This window comes from Carcharodon carcharias, chromosome 10 (genome assembly GCF_017639515.1).
Source record: "Carcharodon carcharias isolate sCarCar2 chromosome 10, sCarCar2.pri, whole genome shotgun sequence".
Taxonomy (NCBI): Eukaryota; Metazoa; Chordata; class Chondrichthyes; order Lamniformes; family Lamnidae; genus Carcharodon; species Carcharodon carcharias.
This window is the reverse complement of record NC_054476.1, coordinates 64,598,545-64,616,503: the sequence shown is the minus strand read 5'-3', so window position 1 is coordinate 64,616,503 and position 17,959 is coordinate 64,598,545. Positions and strand designations below refer to the sequence as shown.

Sequence of the window (17,959 nt, the reverse complement as noted above, 5' to 3'; positions counted from 1 at the left end):
CCACAGGCAATACCCTCTGGTACTTTGCCCAAAAGGCATTCTTCAATTTTATCTCTAGAGTTAAACATCGGTAAAGTATGTGTCATTGCAGGAATTGTAGCGAAACCAAAACCTGTCTTTATTTAATGGCCCCACACATTCTTGGTCAAGATTGTTGGATAAATTAGGTGCCCAGGCCACTCATCTTTCCTTAATCTAGGTGCATCACAACCAATGTACCACCTTTGCTCCTGCCCAATGATGATCATCAAAGCCGCAGCTTCCACTCTCTAAAACTCAGTAACATATCAAACTCTGCTATTAATAACTACACCATTAACAGCACTTCAAATTTCTTTACAGAATCTTCTAAAATCCTGATGTTCCTCTATGGCTTTAAATATAGTTGAGTCATGGTATTCCATTATTAACCATTTGGCTACAGTAGCACAGTGGATATATTGCTGTACTAGTAACCAGAGTCTGGCCTAATAACTGGAGATGCAAGTTCAAATTCCAAACTGTTAGGGAATTTAAATTCAGTTAATTAAATCTCATACTAGCAATGGTGACCATAAACTATCAGATTGCCAGAAAACCCAAAATGGTTCACTGGCAGCCTTTAGTGAAGGAAATCTGCCATCCTTACCTGGTTTAGCCTACGTGACTCCAGACTGACAGCAACATGCTTGACTCTTAATTTCCCTCCAAAATGGATTAGCAAGCTAATCAGCTGTCATGGCCACCTTCTCTAGGGAAATTAGGGATGGGCAATAAATGCTGGCTTTGCCAGCAATGCACACATCCTGTGAATGAATAATTTTCAATTTTCCTTTTCAGCCTCAGCATAAATATTAGGCAAGTTCAGCCTCGAAGCACTGTGTCATTTCTTTCCATTGTTCCCCTTTAGGATGCGTGATTTAACACTACAGGCAGCACTGCCATCCGTGCAGGAAATTATTGGGGGAGCCAACTCTGCTTAAATTGATCCAATTTCTAGTCATGATGGTTCAATATGACTTTTGTGCTGCATTATAGATGGATACCAGCATCCAGCAGAGGTCTCTACACTCAGTAACATTACTCACCAACAGAGACCAACACATTCCTAAGCATGGAGGTTAGTTCGATTAAGGAAAATGGGCCAGCATGCGCTTTATATGCTGGATGAGAGTGATGTGGTCCTGGTGAGTGCATGAGAAGGCAGATGTGTACTTTGTCAGTCTACAGATGGGTGAATTGACTCTCCAACACAATTCTGCTTCAAAGGCAAGATAAAGCCTTATGTAGTAGTAGCTCTCTCTCTGTCATGCAGGTACGAACATGCTGCATCACCTACATCTCCATGGTTACTGATATCAGTCAAATGGCTAGTCTTTTATAGAAGAGCTGTAGATGAACACTGCCAATATACTGGACTGCAAGGGGCACCATATAAGCCAAAACCAGCTATCACCAGTGCTGGAAATACATTCCAGCAGAAGTCACTGAATAGCACACAGGAGCAAACTGATTCTTCCCCATCCCTAGCTGAAGCATCGAAGCCAATTTCAGAGCCCAAATTGAGAAGACAAATCTCCAAGTGCGTGCTCTGTATGGTTTGTACTATAGCAAAGGCAGAAAGTCACTATGGCAATTGGCAGCAGATTCTCCAGTTCTTCGGTCAATGGACACACACATGGGATTCAGTGGGAAATCGAGCTGTATCACTATATTGAATAAATGAGAACATGATTCAAATATGCTTACGTATTTAATGCTAGTGGGCATTTTTCCAGACAGGGAATTGAGCAATGGCAATCACTTCCTAGTGAGGAAGTTTCTCTGATCAAAGGATCACAGTTGATATCTAGCCAATATATAGTGTGGCTTCCACAAGCCATAGGTTAACCTTTGGAGGCAAAAACATAAGCAGAAATTTAGTGTCAAGTGCACATCAGACTCCAATGGGTCAGCAACTCACTACCACGATAAACTATCACGCATTGGTTATGCTCTCCCCTCCAGACACACATGTATCTAATTCATTTTTTCTTTGAAATGAATTCTTGACAGAAATCTGTGTCTTGTCAAATGAGCAAATGGCCTCACCATGGGACAAACATCTCAGCTGCAGATGAAATGAAGTGTCTTTGTTTCCATAATGCAAAATACACACTGCAATGATTAGGACTTTCCATGGGTCCCCTTAATTTTAGGGCCACCTCCCCTGAAGGTAAAGATATATTCTAGAAAGAAGGCTGTCACTAGAATTTCAATGAACTGTAAGGGTAGTTTGTCCAGGGTGATAGTCTAGTTTTGGGTCTAGCCACTTTCCCAGTTAATTAGGGTTTAGGGCAGCTCATTTTGTAGGATGATTTTATTTTTAGCAGATTGGTCATCACATATGACTCAACTTGGCAGCAACAACCAAAACTACTTCCTGGTTGTGATGTGCCCCTTGGGCACTGAGAACATTAACTCTTTAAGTTTACTGCAGAGTGAAACCCAATGATACACACTCCCGGCAGGGGAAAGGAACAGGAGGAAGAAAATCGCTCCCCATTAATCAACAGGAAACCACTCGTCACATCCTGCTAATCAGAGGACATTATTTTTACCCCTGCTACCTCCTGCTTCCCAACTAATTAACATCCCATATCACATGGTTACTGCCAATTTCATGCACTTAGTTTTGTGGATAATCTTGTGTGAAACCTTATCAAATGCTTTTTAGTGCAGTGGTTCTCAAACTGAGGTTTGCAGACACACAGGAGTCTGCACAGTCTTTCCAGAGGCCTGCAAAATAATATAAAAGTCAAGCTGGGAGCAGGAGCAGAGTGCGGTCAGAAGGGGTCCATGATTACTAATCCATTTGAAAAAAGGGGTGCTTCAACCAAAAAGTTAATTGCCAAATCCATATAGACAGCAACAGTTGACATCTTGTAAATGACATTCTCAAAGAAATGTAACTAAATTAGTCAGAAATGACTGTCCACTGCAAATCCATGCTGACTGAGCATTTGAATAAATAAGAGTTCATCATTACATTGCCAATGAACAATTCCATATCTTCCCCATATCTGACAATAAATACGAAGCTATCCAGATCGTAGCAATGTCAGTAGTTACGATGGACTGCTCGGGAGGAAAACAAGTTCCAGGCCATCGACAACAATGTGTTGCCAATATATGGGGATAGTTAATGTAGCACTTAGACACCTTTGTAGGTTAAATGCCCCTAGGATGACTCACTGAAGGAGCATTCCTACATATAGGGAAATGCAATCCATGTTGCCCTGGTGAGAAGTTACCCTCCTCAACCAGGACAGGTCAGGACTTCCCAGAAACATCAGTCTCACCATATGGAACATCAAACAGGCACAGTCCAATTTCATGGGCTCCAGTACCTCTACTACATAGTTTGTGACTATACTTCATAATAGGGATCTGAGCAGTAGAGTATAGGACCATAGAAGGAATCACAGCCAAACAATCACAAAACATATAAACACACAGGAGTGATTGTTGCTGATGAACAGCAGAATTAGAGATAAATTTCACCCCTCACCCCACCAAATCACAGCCTAGGCAGTTCTCATACATCCATGCTCCTATCATTCTTATTCTCATCCACTGCACAGAGGTTTGACTTGTTAGCACATGAAATACAGACAGGATTGAGACAGCGAATGCATACTGCAGAAAAATCAGTGTAATGGGACACATGAAGCCCACTGGACAGCAGAGGCATGCAGGAGGGGGGCGGGGTGGGGGCAAAGGACAACAAATTGGAAGAGCCACAAAATTCAGTAAATCCACAAATGAATTCAAATGGGATCAATCCATGTGACAATTTCATGGCCCAAATCAATTTCCCTTTAACAGCACTGCTTGTAGAACAGGCTTCGTGACTACTGTTATTTGCGATCTGTTATTTGAAAGTCGGAGTTTGTTTGATGTCAATACCTTCTGGCGTGTAATGGGTAAAACAATCTGTGGGAGGAGTGCTTAATTAGCAACTAAAATGAACTGTTCCCATCAAGTTCTCTGTTTGACATTATCAGGGGATTCCCAGAATCCACATGCCCCACCCCCACACCATCCCCAGCTATTTCAGTGGGTGCCTTTTACCGCCTCCCCTCAGAGTCTCCATTTGTAACTGCTTTTTCACATGTATATGCACATTTAAAGGCACACAAACAGATAAATATAAAACGAAATAAAAGCCTTTACTAAAATAATAAATATAGTTAGACATCTTAAGATTATAGTTCCTCTTCACAGAAGATAGCAGAGATATTAACTATCTTCCTACCACAGACAGCATCTAGGCAAAGCATTTGATTAGGTCAAGATACAGGACTGCACACATGGTTACCAAGAGGAAGCAACAAGGTAGAAAGCCGAGATGACAACAAAACTGGGGAGAAAATTTCTGGACATTAAAAGTTTGGTCAGAGTGTATTCTTCTTGACAAGTTTAACAGCTGCTTTCAGAGTGGCATGAATGGCAGATTTGAGAGTTGTGTTGAAAAGCAAAGGCTCATGACAAACTTCTCATTAGTCAATGATTATCTTCTACTGGTCCTTCATGTCACTCCTGTCCTTTACAATTACCTCTTTGCTGTAGTGTGGCTGACCTCCTCTGCCACCACCTTGCTAATGCCCAACAGGAGAAAGTTGTGCATTGTGGAACAGGCAGCAACAATCCTAGAAACTCATTAGACCATGTTGAATGGCAGCTTCAATTGTTACATCAACATTGCAAAGTGCACACTTAAAATTCCTGTGGAAACATTAACATTAAACAGTCAAGTCTGTTAAATACTATAAATTTTCCAGTCCAATAGTAAGTATACGTATAACACGAGGGGAACATTTCCTAATGATTACATGCTCATTTTGAAGGTATTTCTAATTTGATGGACAAGGTAATGTAAAAAAAAAACAATATTTTACATGAACTTCACACAAGAATTTTGTTTATAATAATCAGTAATTTCAGAATTTTATCTCCAAATTTGAAACAAACTACTTTCTTCAATTCTTGCCAACCCAGACCTTTTCTGTTAAAACAAGTCATCCAATAAGCACGCATGTCATCATATATCCAAGCATCTGGAGACAGGCTGGAGTCAGAGGGTCAGCACTGTCATCTTCAAAATTGTCATCCTCACTTATTTTGACTTGGGTCAGCTCAAAACTTCAACGGAGGTTCTGGGTCACTGGATCCCAATCTCTAGCAACAAAATTCATGGCATCTAGCAAATTAGTAATCAGTCTTGGCTTCATAAGCAGCTATTATCTTTAAAATGCTAACCAGAAACAGAAGAGTGATCTCTAACAGCCAATTCTAAATAACCGCCTCTCGTAGGAAGCCCCATCCTTTAAGACAGAATAAGCAAGAGTAAACAATCTGGTCATGTCAATCTATGGTCATTAAAACTTGCACACAATGAAAACTTCTGAAATTTTATATTTTTGTTACATTATTGATCTGTTGTTAATCAGGATCTCAAACCTGCTTAAAATCTCATCAATTATGACCGAAACAGATTCTCAAATATGTACAAAGCACAGTTAGAACATGCTTCCAGTGTAAAATGTGGATTATAACATGATGCAAACATAAGTACATTTCACTTCAACTGGTATCCTAGGAAATTAGAGGTGCTTATAGCCATGGCTGCAGATCAGGGGTCCTCAGAATTTACCCTGAGACATGGTTTTAAGGTCAAGCACTGGTGGACTACCTTAAAAATTGAGGCAGCATAGAAATTTCCAAGGAAACATTTACTTGCATCACTATGCAATGGAACTTGTAGGACTACCATGGTACAACTGGTAATTGCAGAACTTCAGTGAGTTCAGGTACACACATCCTCCTGTTGGTTGCTCAAGGGGAAAAGAAATGCATTTTAACTGATTTGCTCAGGATTCTTTCTTTCAGTACTCTCGCCTTCAAAACTGCCAGCATCAATCCTCTGCACAAAAAACTAAACCTTGGCCCCACTATCCTTGCAAACTATTGCCCCATCATTAACCTCCTTTTCTGGGAATTCCATGCTTGACTTTCTCCAATCAGGTTTCCATCCCACCACAGTGCCAAACAGCTCTTATTAAAGTCACAAATGGCATCCTTTGTGACTGTGACAAAAGCAAACTATTCCTCCCCGATCTGTCTGCACCCTTTAAAACAGTTAACACCTCTAATGCCTCTCCACCACGTAGAGTGGGACTGCTTTCTTCTGGTTCCATTCTTATCTAATTGTAGCCAAAGTATCATCTGCATTTTTGCTACATCATCTCTTCCTGTTCCTACACCGTTACCTCTAGCATCCCACAAGGATCAATTCTTGGCCCCCTCCTCTTTCTCAACCGCATGCTGCCCCTAAGAGACACCACTGAAAACAGGGTATTAGTTCTCACCCCTTCACTGTCTTTATATTATCAGAGCTGCTCAAAGATCCAGCATTCGATGAGTAGTCTGATTAAATATTGGAGATACCAAAGACCCTATTCTCAGTCCCTAGTACAAACTGCTATATCTTCCATCTTTGAAGAGGAACAACACACAAATGTTACATGTGTCAGGTTCAACCATCAGTCAATTCATGCACATTACTGGGATGCATTGACCTCCACTCATACAAAGAGCAGGACACTGGTGAGAATTATGGTGCGTTCTACCAGCCAATTCCACCATAGCCTTGGTACTGCCAATGGCTGCATATACCACAACAAAAACAAAATTACCTGGAAAAACTCAGCAGGTCTGGCAGCATCGGTGGAGAAGAAGGGTCATGAGGACTCGAAACGTCAACTCTTTTCTTCTCCGCCAATGCTGCCAGACCTGCTGAGTTTTTCCAGGGTAATTTTGTTTTTGTTTTGGATTTCCAGCATCTGCAGTTTTTTGTTTTTATTGCTGCATATACAACTGCACTTTGGCTTTTATCCATTGAGCTTATTTCAGGTTGTGACTGGAGACATCACCAATATTGATTCAAGCAGTTTTGGGCTAATTTGTGGAGGAAGTCACCTTGTTTGTGCATCACAGAAACAACTTGCACCTATTCAACACTTAATATAATAAAACATCCCAATGGGCTTCACAGCCACTGACTGAATCCCTCTCCCTGGCAACTGTCAGAGGCTGAAACAAGTTCGTTGCAACCTCTGTGTTGTCCATACCAGAGGAGCTTCTGGCCACATGTGCACCATCACTAAGACTTATTTCTATTACCGTAATATCACCCAACTCCATCCATCTCAGCTCCTCTGCTGCTGAAACTCTCATCCAGACATTGCCACTTCTTAATTTGACTATTCCAATGCACTCCTGGCTGGCTCTCACATTCTGCCCTTTGTGAACTTGGTCATTCAAAACTCTGCTCCCCATGTCCTTCCTTGCACCATTCCTTGTTCATCATCACCCCTGTGCTCACTGACCTACATTGGCTCATAAGCAAGCAACACCTTCTGTGTCTCATCCCTCTATCACTGATCTCCTCCAGCTCCATGCCCCTCATATCTATGCTCATCTAATTCTAGCCTCTTGGGAATCCCAATTTTAATTATTCCACCATTTGTGACTATCCCTTCAACTGTCAAGGGCCTAAACTCTAGAATTCCATCCATAAAACACATCTCTTTCTACTGTTAACATCCTCTTCAAAATCTGTCTGACAGCTGTCCTAATAAGGCCTTATGTGGTTTAGTGTCAAATTTTGCTTTATAATGCTCCTGTAAGCCCATTGGGATGTTTTATTACGTCAAAAGTGTTGTAAAGGCAAATGTTGTTATTGTGATGCATGAACAAGATGACTTTCTTCACACATCAGCCCAAAGCTGCTTGGATCAATATTGATGTCTCCAGTGACAACCTAAAATAAGCCCAATGGATAAAAGCCCAAGTGCAGTTGTATTTGCAGCCATTGGCAATATCAAGGCTATGGTGGAATTCCACAGCTTTTTTGCTCTTTGTATGAGTAAAGGACAGTGCATCTCAGTAATGTGCATGAAAAGCGTGTTCTACCCATTCCATTTGCTTAAACAAAGCATATGGTCTAGCTATTTCATAGCTAGACAGAAGGCAATGACTCCAAAGCATAATGAATTGTTATGGATTACAGAATTATGCTAATATCTCTACAACACTTCCCAGTCCTGACTACATTTTTATGCCAGCCTCGCTCCATTTATTTCTTCCTCACAAACCTTCAATGATAAAAACTGCCCAAGCTTCTACTTTACTATAAGTAACGAAATTCTCTACCATATCCTTGGTTATTCATTATTCTGTAACTCCATTCACGAGCATCAGCTTTGTTTACGCATTAAAGCTTGTAGTAGTTGGAAAGGTCAGTCAGATGCTACTTAATAGTTTAAACCCTAGTAAAAAAAAAAATCAACGTTTACTGATGTAATACTCCTGAATTATGTTTTAAAATTTTAAGAAACTCCATTTTATTAACCCAATTGCTACCTCATATTGACATGGTGGGCATTTTTGAACATGGGCTCCTGATTGGTATTGAAATTCTAAGGTTCATTGCTCCTGAAAGCTTTGACTGCACTGGGATATCATCCCGCATGTGCCAGCAGCCCTCCAGTTCCTCACCCAAATGACTATTCCTCATGTGAGGCTAGCCTAGCTAGCTATTCTGCTTTTAGCATCACCGCTGACTCACTAACTATTCTCACCAGACAAGGTTTCCAGTAAGGTTCTTTAAATGCCAATCACGAAGTAGCCCGGGCTGATTGAACACAGAGGCCAACTGAATTGTCTCAACTACTGAGGCTTATTAACTCAAGAAGTCAAAAGAACCTGGAGCCTGCTGAGACATTATGCCGAAATACTCTGCAAGGCAATATGTTTACCAACAGCCACTGGCAGTTTTAACATTTTTAATTTTAAAAATTTTATAAATATACTGTAACAGATTCGGCTCAGGCTAAAATTCTAGTGGTTCCTTCAACTAGGTTAGGCTGCATTTGTCATCTCCAACTCAGTTCTTACACATGGCCAACGGCTTTCATGTCTGGTTGCACTGTACTCAAAGCTTCGATCCTTACCTATGAAAAAGGTGCTGGGGGCCGACTGATCTGCAAAATGTGTCTCCAGCACACTGGTCGTCTTAGGGTCAAGTCTGAGCCAGAGAGCCACACCCAGAACCACTCCACCTGCAAGCTGAAGTAAGAAAAAGAAAAACATTAAACACTTGGATTTCCCTCACCACAGACTTTCATTGACATTTTCTCTGAATCCAATCTGATTTTTTTTCTTTTATCCTTTCATTCAGTGCATTATTTTCATCGTTATTCAACCAACACCAGCATGGCTGGTGCTGCTACGACCTTCCCTCGTTTGCCATCCTACATGATCTTCCTTCTCCTAGCAAGCTCATTCTTTCCTAGAACCTTAAAATTGTGGGGCTCATCAGCGCTCTCAGTCCTCCCTTCCTTCCTACAATCCACCAGTTTTTTTGAACTGAAGCTTGGTTATCAACTAAGTTCAGATTTATCTACCACTTGTAGCAACTTCCATGGCATCATGTATAATAGGCTGATGTCCTTCAGCTGGATAAAGACAATTCTCCATAATAAAGGGAGGACAGTTGGCTAGACAGAGACAAGCTTCAATGTGCAATAAGATGTGACTGACATCCTCACAACAGCAGTTTATCCAATTGCTGCAGTTAATCAAGGATATCAAACTATAGATAATGGCGTGCACCTCTCTAAGTACCCAAACTACAAAACCTTCCATTTTTGAATTAAATTTATGATCCACAATTTAAGAAAAAGCTCAGATCAGTAAGTTAGAACATAAATAGGAGCAGAAGTATGCCATTTGGCCCCTCAAGCCTGCCCCGCCATTCAATAAGATCATGGCTCATCTGCCCTAGGCCTCAACTCCTCTTTTGTGCCAACTCCTCGTAGCCCTCAACTCCCTGATATTTCAAAAATCTATCTACTTTCTCTTCAAATACTTTGCAATCTAGCCTCCACAGCTCTGTTGTGGAGGTTGCCCTTGATCTTGTTGATCTGTTGCCTGAACAATGTTGCATTTATCACTGTCATGACAGATCTGCAGAAACTCATCTACAGATACTCTGCAATTGAGGATTATATACCATAACTGAGCAAGGAGGCCAACTTGAAAGAAAGATTTGAAAACTGTTTCCATGGTAGCTCCAAGACAATCTCACCCCTGAACAGAATGCATGAAAAGGGTGTGATCTCTCTCTCAAATCTAACTGTTTCCATTGCAACTTAGTGTACCCCTCTCTATTTCACCAATATCTTACTCTGGTGGCTACTCTTCTGAACTTTCCTTTTATTTCCTCTCAGCGCCAAATTATGCCATCTGGCATGCTCCTTGTCCGTTCCAACACTGAAATCAAATAAAATGCAATGTATTCTATCAATATGCAAAACTATGGAACTCACCTCCCATAAGTCATCTCTTCCAATCTACACACTTAAAACTCAAGCTTGACATTTCCTAATCACTACTTTTTGATTTACCTCAATCTCACTACAGTCTCACTGCTGTACTGCACTATGAGCCACGGCTCTTCACCTGGGTCGAAAAAAGACACCCAGCACAATTGAAATATACTCCATGTTCCCCACTGTCAGAGGGAAAGCAATCAATCAGGTTGCAAAACATTTATGAAACTCATCCATTGTTGTGGACCAGGACTAACAGCTTATTTCCAAATCAGTGGGGCATGGGGTACATGAAGGGCAATGACTGTGCTCATTAAGTAATATCAGATCAGTTACAGAGCACACCAGACAATACTTGCAGTCTGGGTGTAAATGCCAACACAACGCTAGCTTGTTCCAAAGTAACATTTCTTATAAAACTGAATCACACCATGAACATGACTGAAGTTACTTCTAGTTCAGTTTTCACACATCCCTAGTTAGCTGGGGGAGGTGACAATCAACCTATCAGTTTGGAGTAAATATGGGTCAAAGTCAGTCATTGACGCCGCCACACAATCCACTGAAAAGCCCCTACTACACCCATATATCACAGGGTGATAGTGCAGGGAGTCTGCAACTTAATCAAATTAGAAATGCCAACTTTGGAAAGGCAAAACTCTTGCATGAGTGTTATTTTTTTCTCAACAAATTTCCTGCCATATTTATGAAGTAAATGAAAGAGGGAGAGGGGAAAAATAAATTTACTACCATATTTGAAGTTTTATGCTGTAAACTCTGGTCCATAGAGAACTGAGCCAAAACTATTCTAAACATGTCGCAGAGAGACAACTTTAATTTTGTTGCTTCTGGCTACATTTGAACGCCAGACTCAGCAGTGAAAAGAACCAGAGACCAGAGCAATCAGTGAATTAGAAGAGCCTAGATGCCAACCTATAAAGTAGAAAAGTTGCCAGATTCTTTAAAAAGCTGCCGACTCAAGGACAACCCTTACTACACATGAAGACTGGGTTTAAGATTTAAACTGCAGGTCCACCCAAAATGTCTTCACTATCAGAAGAAGCAATTGATCTTGAAAGTCTGAAAGGGGGTTGTGGGGAACCAAACACTGAAGGCATAATGTTGGTAGCATATTTTTAAAGGGAAGAGGAATCTAGTAATAAGGGTGCTCCAGGGAATGCTCCTTGGAAAAGATTCATCAACAAACATTCTGGTTCACTGAATGAAGTTGCAGGGTGGCTGGGTGGGTGCAGATGGGTTGGGATTCCAGTTGGAAACAGTAAGGTTGAAATAGAACTTGAGGGTTCTCACGCTGATTCAATTGATAAAGTGAATGCCCAGTGTGGTTCTGAGCTAAATAGTACAGAGGGGCAGGCTTGGGATTCAATTCTTAATCTCAGCTAGAACAGCGTGAACCATTAAAAACACAAGTCAGCCTCCAAATCTCCACTCACATTTAAAATGACAGAAAACATAAGCTTGCAAGAGTTATGAAATAATGCTGGAAGTACTCAGCAGGTCAGACAGGATCTGTGGAGAGAAACAGTTAACGTTTCAGATCGAGGTGGCCTTTCATCTGATGAAAGGTCACTCAACCTGAAACATTAACTGTGTTTCTCTGCACTGACGCTGCCTGAGCTGCTCAGTATTTCCAGCATTTTTGTTTTTATTTCAGATTTCCATCGTACACAGTATTTTGATTTTGCATTAGTCTACGAGAGTTGGCAGCTTGAGGAAGTAGGGTGCAAATGGAAGCAGAAAAATAACTTTAAAGGTGATCATCAAATCCACAGGTACACCTGGGTGCCAAGAATGCTTTCACAGGATGGTTAAAAGGCGTTAACCACACCATTCCAAATATACATCCACAGCAGGGGTCCTCCCCCAGCCCTGCACAGGAATCCTGGGCCAACATCTACAGTTGCCGACGTTTGCCGAATTCTTCCAACAGGGAGGGTTCAGCTAACTGTGGAACATATTAGGCCTGACCACGTTGGCCAGGTCAGGAGATCACTGGGATATCACAAATCTTATTTGTTTCATTCTGGGCTCTGGTATAGGTATTATTCATTATGTATTAAAAAACAGATAAGGGATTCAGAAAGTATGGGGAAATTGAAAGAGCTGCTTCCCACATGTTTCCTTCCACAATGAAAGATTCTCTTGGCCCCTTGGCTGCATTATCATCTATAAATCCTGCACTTCCTTTACTGCCTGTGCTTATAGAGACTATAAATAGCTTCTCAGGAGGGAGAGAAACACTTGCTTTACCGGAAATTACTTACTGTTTGTTACAGAAAAACTTGTTTTGAAAACTGGAGCCTGGTTAAGCAGCCCACAGGCTAAAGGATGTACTGTTTGCCAAAACAATATTTGGATCATTCGACTCCTACCCTGGGAAAACAACAGGTTGGGGGGTGGGGAAAGAGGAAAATAAAACACTAGTCCAAACATGCTCCTCTAGCAGAGACCCCCCCTCACACTGTAGCCACTAGGATTTCACTAGGATAGATGTGTCAGCCTTGGCTCAGTCGGTAGCACTCTCATGTCCAAATCAGAAGCTTGTGGAGTCAACTTCACCTTCCTATACTATTCTCATATCCCTTGATTCCATTTGTATCCATGAAAACTATTCAATCTCTGTCTTGAACATATTCAACAACTGAGCATCCACCATTTTCTGGGTTAGAGAATTGCAAATGTTCACAACCCTTTCTTTACTTGAACAAATTTATCATCTCAGTCTTATGTGGCCGACCCCTTACCCATAAGGCATAGGGGCAGAAGTAATCTATTCAGCCCATCGAGTCTGCTCCACCATTCAATGAGATAATGGCTGATCTGATAATCCTCAACTCGACTTTCCTGCCTTTTCCCCATAAGCCTTGATTCCCTTACTGATGAAAAATCTGTCTATCTCAGCCTTGAATATACTTAACAACCCAGCCTCTACAGCCAATTCCACAGATTCACTCCCCGATCCTAAATTGTAGACTCTCCAGCCAGGTGAAACAACCTCTCAGCATCTACCCTGTCAAGCCCTTTAAGATCTTTTTCTGTATCAATGAGATCACCTCTTATTCTAAACTCTAGGGAATATAGGCCTAGTCTATTCATAGGACAATCCTCACATCCCAGGAATCATTAGTGAAATTACACTACACTTCCACTAAGGCAAGTCTATCTTTCCTAAGGTAAGGAAACCAAAACTGCTCACAGTACTCCAAGTGTGTACTCACCAAGGTCCTACATAATAGTTAAGACTCCATTACGCTTATTCTTTAATCCTTTTGTGATAAAAGCTAACATACTATTTGCTTTCATAATTGCTTGCTGCATCTGCATGTTAACTTTGTGATGTGTACAAAACATCAGGTCCCTCTGAATGCAATTTCCTAATCACTCACCATTTAACATTTTTTTTATCTTTCCTTCCAAACTGTGCATTATATTGCATCTGCCACATTCTTGTCTACTCACTTCATCTGTCTTTTTCCCTTTGGAAGCCTATTTGCATCCTCCTCCCAACTCACTTTCCTACCCAACTTTATCTCATCAGAAAACTTATATTTGGACATGTAGGTCAATGGCCTGGATATTGCAGTCCCAATAGCGGCAAACACAGAAGTTCATGGTTATTAAAGCTGGCAACAGCACTGCAACTTTTCGGAGAGCCCAAATCTGCAAACAGGTTCTGGAGCTGATGGTTTCGCTGGGACTTGTCAGTCAGGAACTTGGGTTGATTGCCCAGAACTTACACAACTTTTTACGTAATTATTATTTTGGAGAGCTAGGAACAATCCCTTTAAACCTCTCTCCTCAGGCAACTTCAGCTCTCCTTGCTGCACCCCACACCACACCCTTCCATTCCTTAATCCTGCCAATGTGGGAAACAGCAATGGAATGTCTTTTCCCCTCCAAGTACTGTTTCTGGCATCAGTGGAATTGGGGGGGGTGCGGGGGGTTGTTGAGGGAAGAGGGACAGCACTGAGAGTGGGTGCTGGGTTGGGGAGAGGCTGTAATTAAAACTACAAATTAAAGATTACAAAGAATCAAGAAAAACGTACCCATCATTGAGCTGAACCTCAAGGGGCATCTTCAGCTTGTAACTTAAAATAGGGTACGGCTTCACCAGCAATGTGCCTTATCAGTGGGCCTCTCCACTTCTTTCACTGTTGGGCCCACACTGCAGCCAGGAGAGTAAGTTCCAGCTGCAGCCTATGGTAAAGGTAGAGGCATAGTTTTTCACATGGTCAGCGACGAATGCCTCTGCTTCGCCGCTGACCAAAGATCTGGACCGTTGACATAGATTCTAAATAGTCAAAACCGAAGAACTGATCCTTGCAGTACGCCACTAGCTACATCCTGCCACACTGAAAATGACCATTTACCCCACCCTTTTTTTGTCTGTTAATCAATCCTTAATCCATGTCAATACATTACTCCCAACTCCTTCACAATCTTGTGTGGGGCATCTTATCAAATGCTTTTTGAAAATCCAATAACACTCCCTCCACTGGTTCCCCCTCACCTACCCTAATGGTTACAACCTCAAGAAAGTAAGATTTGTCAAACATGATTGTTGGAAGTGCCATGTTACCATGCCACAAGCAGGAGTGGGCTGAAGAAGTCACCTGTAATGTAATATGTCCCATTCCAGACTACCATTAAAGAGGAAACGGTGCGGATACAGTTGAGATGCATTCCCACAAAGGGAGAAAAGCTATAGCACCTTGAATGACAAAAGAGGTAGAGTAAGATGAAGCAGAGAAAAAAAGTATGACAGATGTCAGGTTAGTAATAAGAGAAATTTCAGAGGGAAAGTGAAAAAGGAAAGAGAAGCAAAGAGAAAGCATTAGAGATTGCCAGATTATAAAAGGGAATCCAAAAGTGTCTATAAGCATATAAATAGTAAAAGAGTTGAAATAGGAGGAGAGGAGCCAATTAGGGGCCAAAAAGGGAATTTGCACATAGGGGCAGAGGACATGGCTAAGATATTAAATGAGTACTTGTCTCTTTACCAGGGCAAAGTCATAGTGTAAGAGGAGGTAATTGAGATACTGAATGGGCTAAAATTGATAGAGGAAGTTTGAGAGAGACTGGCTGTACTTAAAGTTGCTGAGGACCAGGTGAAATGCATCAGAGGATACTGAGGGAAGAAATTGCTGAGGTACTGTCCATAATCTTCCAATTCTCTTTAGATATAGGAGTGATGCCAGAGGAGTGGAGAATTGAAAATGTTACACACATGTTCAAAAAATGGGAGTACGCATAAACACAGCAAATACACAGTCAGTCAGTTTAATCTCAGTAGTTTTAGAAACAAAATTCCAGGACAAAGTTAACAATCGCTTGGATAAGTATGGACTAATTAAGGAAAGCCAACATGGGTTTGATAAAAGCAAATTGTGTTTAATATGACTAGGTTTTCTGATGAGGTAGCAGAGGGTTGACATGGTATATTACAGACTCCCAAAAGTTGTCTGATAAATCACCATATTACAGACTTGCCAGCAAAGTTGAAGCTCACAGAATAAAAGACAGTGGCATGGCAGTATAGATGCTTTATTGGCTGAGTGACAAGGAACAGAATAGGGCTGAACTGTTGCTTTTTGAACTGGAGGTAGATACACAGTCCCTAGACTTGAATGTACAAAGCACAACTTTGAAATCTGAAAATGACAAAACTTGGAAGGATTTTGAACTGAGAGGACAAAGATAAACATATAATGGCTGGACACACAGAAGAAATTTAATGCAGTAGTACAAAGTAATATATTTTGGTAGGAAGAACAAGGAAAGGCAATATAAAATAAAGCGTACAAATCTAAGGTAAGTGAAGAAACAGACACCTGGGAATATATGTGCACAAATCAATGGTGGTGTCAAGAAAGGGTGAGAAAGTGCTTAAAAAGGCATTCAAGATCCTGGGCTTTATAAATAGTGGATTAGAGCACAAAAGCAAGGAAGTTATCATGAACCTTTATAAAACAATGGTTGGACCTCAACAGGAGTATCGCATCCAATTCTGTTCGATGCACTTGAAAGATGTGATGTTTTAGAGATGGCAGAAAAGATTTACAAAATGGTTCCAGGGATGAGGGACTTCAGTATTGTGGCAAGGTTAGAGAAGTTCTGGTCGCTCTCCTGAGAGAAGGTGATTTGATAGAAATGTTCAAAATCATGTGGGGTCTAGTCAGAGGAGAATCCAACTCCATTGACAGAAGGGTTGAGAACTAGAGGACACCTATTTAAGGTGATTTTCAGAAGAACATGACGGTTTTTCTTTTTAACACAAGTGGTTTCAATCTGAAAAGCATCGAACATGACTGAGGCAGATTCAATCATGGCTTCCAAAACAGAAGAGGATAAGCATTCGAGCAGAAACATTTGCAGGGCTATGGGGAAAAGAAAGCGAAAGTGGGAGAAGCTGAGTTGCTCTAGCAGATAGCCAGCACAAACAGGGCAGCCTCCTGTGGTGCAACAACTCTATAATCACTCTGACCTCAGCCTCCAATACTTCCATTGAAAGGCAATGCAAGTTTGAAGAACAGCACCACATTATTCCAGCCTTCTGGACTCAGTTTAATCATTGCCAATTGCCCCCTGCCTCCAGGCATGCCGATGGCAGCTAGTGATGATTTTGCTACTTCCAATTTCTCTCCCCTCTGGACCCATCTTTTGTTTCTATGTTTATCCCATTACCATCTGCTTCTGCCTTATATCATCATTCCTTTTGTCACAATCTCTTCGGCCTTGCACCTTGCCACAGACCATTTGGTCTCTCCCAACTTTCCTTACTTCTGCACTTGTTTAATCTGTTAACATGTCTATATTCTTCCAGTTCTGAAGAAAGATCATTGACTTGAATCACCAAGTTTGATCTCTCTCTACAGATGTTGCCTGAGCTGCTCAGTATTTCCACTATTCTATTTTTTATTACCTGGTTTAGAAAGCATGCTATATCAAATGAAGAAAAATCCTACTGGTTCTGTCAGAGGGAAGTTTCCACGTAGCTTGTTATTAGTCAAACCACGAACCAGCCCAGGCTCTTCACCGATGCTGATCCGAGGCAGATATGAGTCACTACAATTGGTTTATTTCCAGTGAGCTTTATCGAGTGACTCCTGCATGCGTGAATGGGACTTGCTGTAACAGTGGCTCCCTTCTCATTTGCCTCCCCCACTCAGTCACAGCTCGTCAATGTTTACTCTATGCTCAAACTCTACTTTAAATTTAGCTTTACCACCACCCTCACCCACCCGCCCCTCCAAGCAATTTGTGTAACTATATCATTTCCCAGAGGTTCTGCATTTTCAACTTTTCCTTTGTTACTTCAGTATGTGGTTTCCCAATCTGCCCATTTTGAATGGAACTGGAGTCTCATGTACCTGCATGAATTGAGTTTAGACAGTCTAACCACAGTTCCCAAAGCATGAGCCCAATTGAACAACAAGCTTGGCTTGGTCATAGAAGACAGTAGGTAGCAGTGGAAAGGTGCTTTTCTGAATGGAGAACTGTGACTATTGGTATTTTGCTAGGAT

At 41.3% G+C, this 17,959-nt stretch overlaps 1 protein-coding gene across 1 annotated transcript in view; it reads right to left on the bottom strand.

Annotated features, from left to right (window-relative positions):
- LOC121283006 (CD81 antigen-like) overlaps positions 1 to 17,959 on the bottom strand; it is a 79,758-nt gene that overhangs the window by 58,588 nt on the left and 3,211 nt on the right. The window contains exon 2 of the mRNA XM_041196905.1: positions 9,036 to 9,150. Coding sequence (XP_041052839.1) covers positions 9,036 to 9,150 — 115 coding nt within the window. The remainder of the gene's footprint in view (positions 1 to 9,035; positions 9,151 to 17,959) is intronic.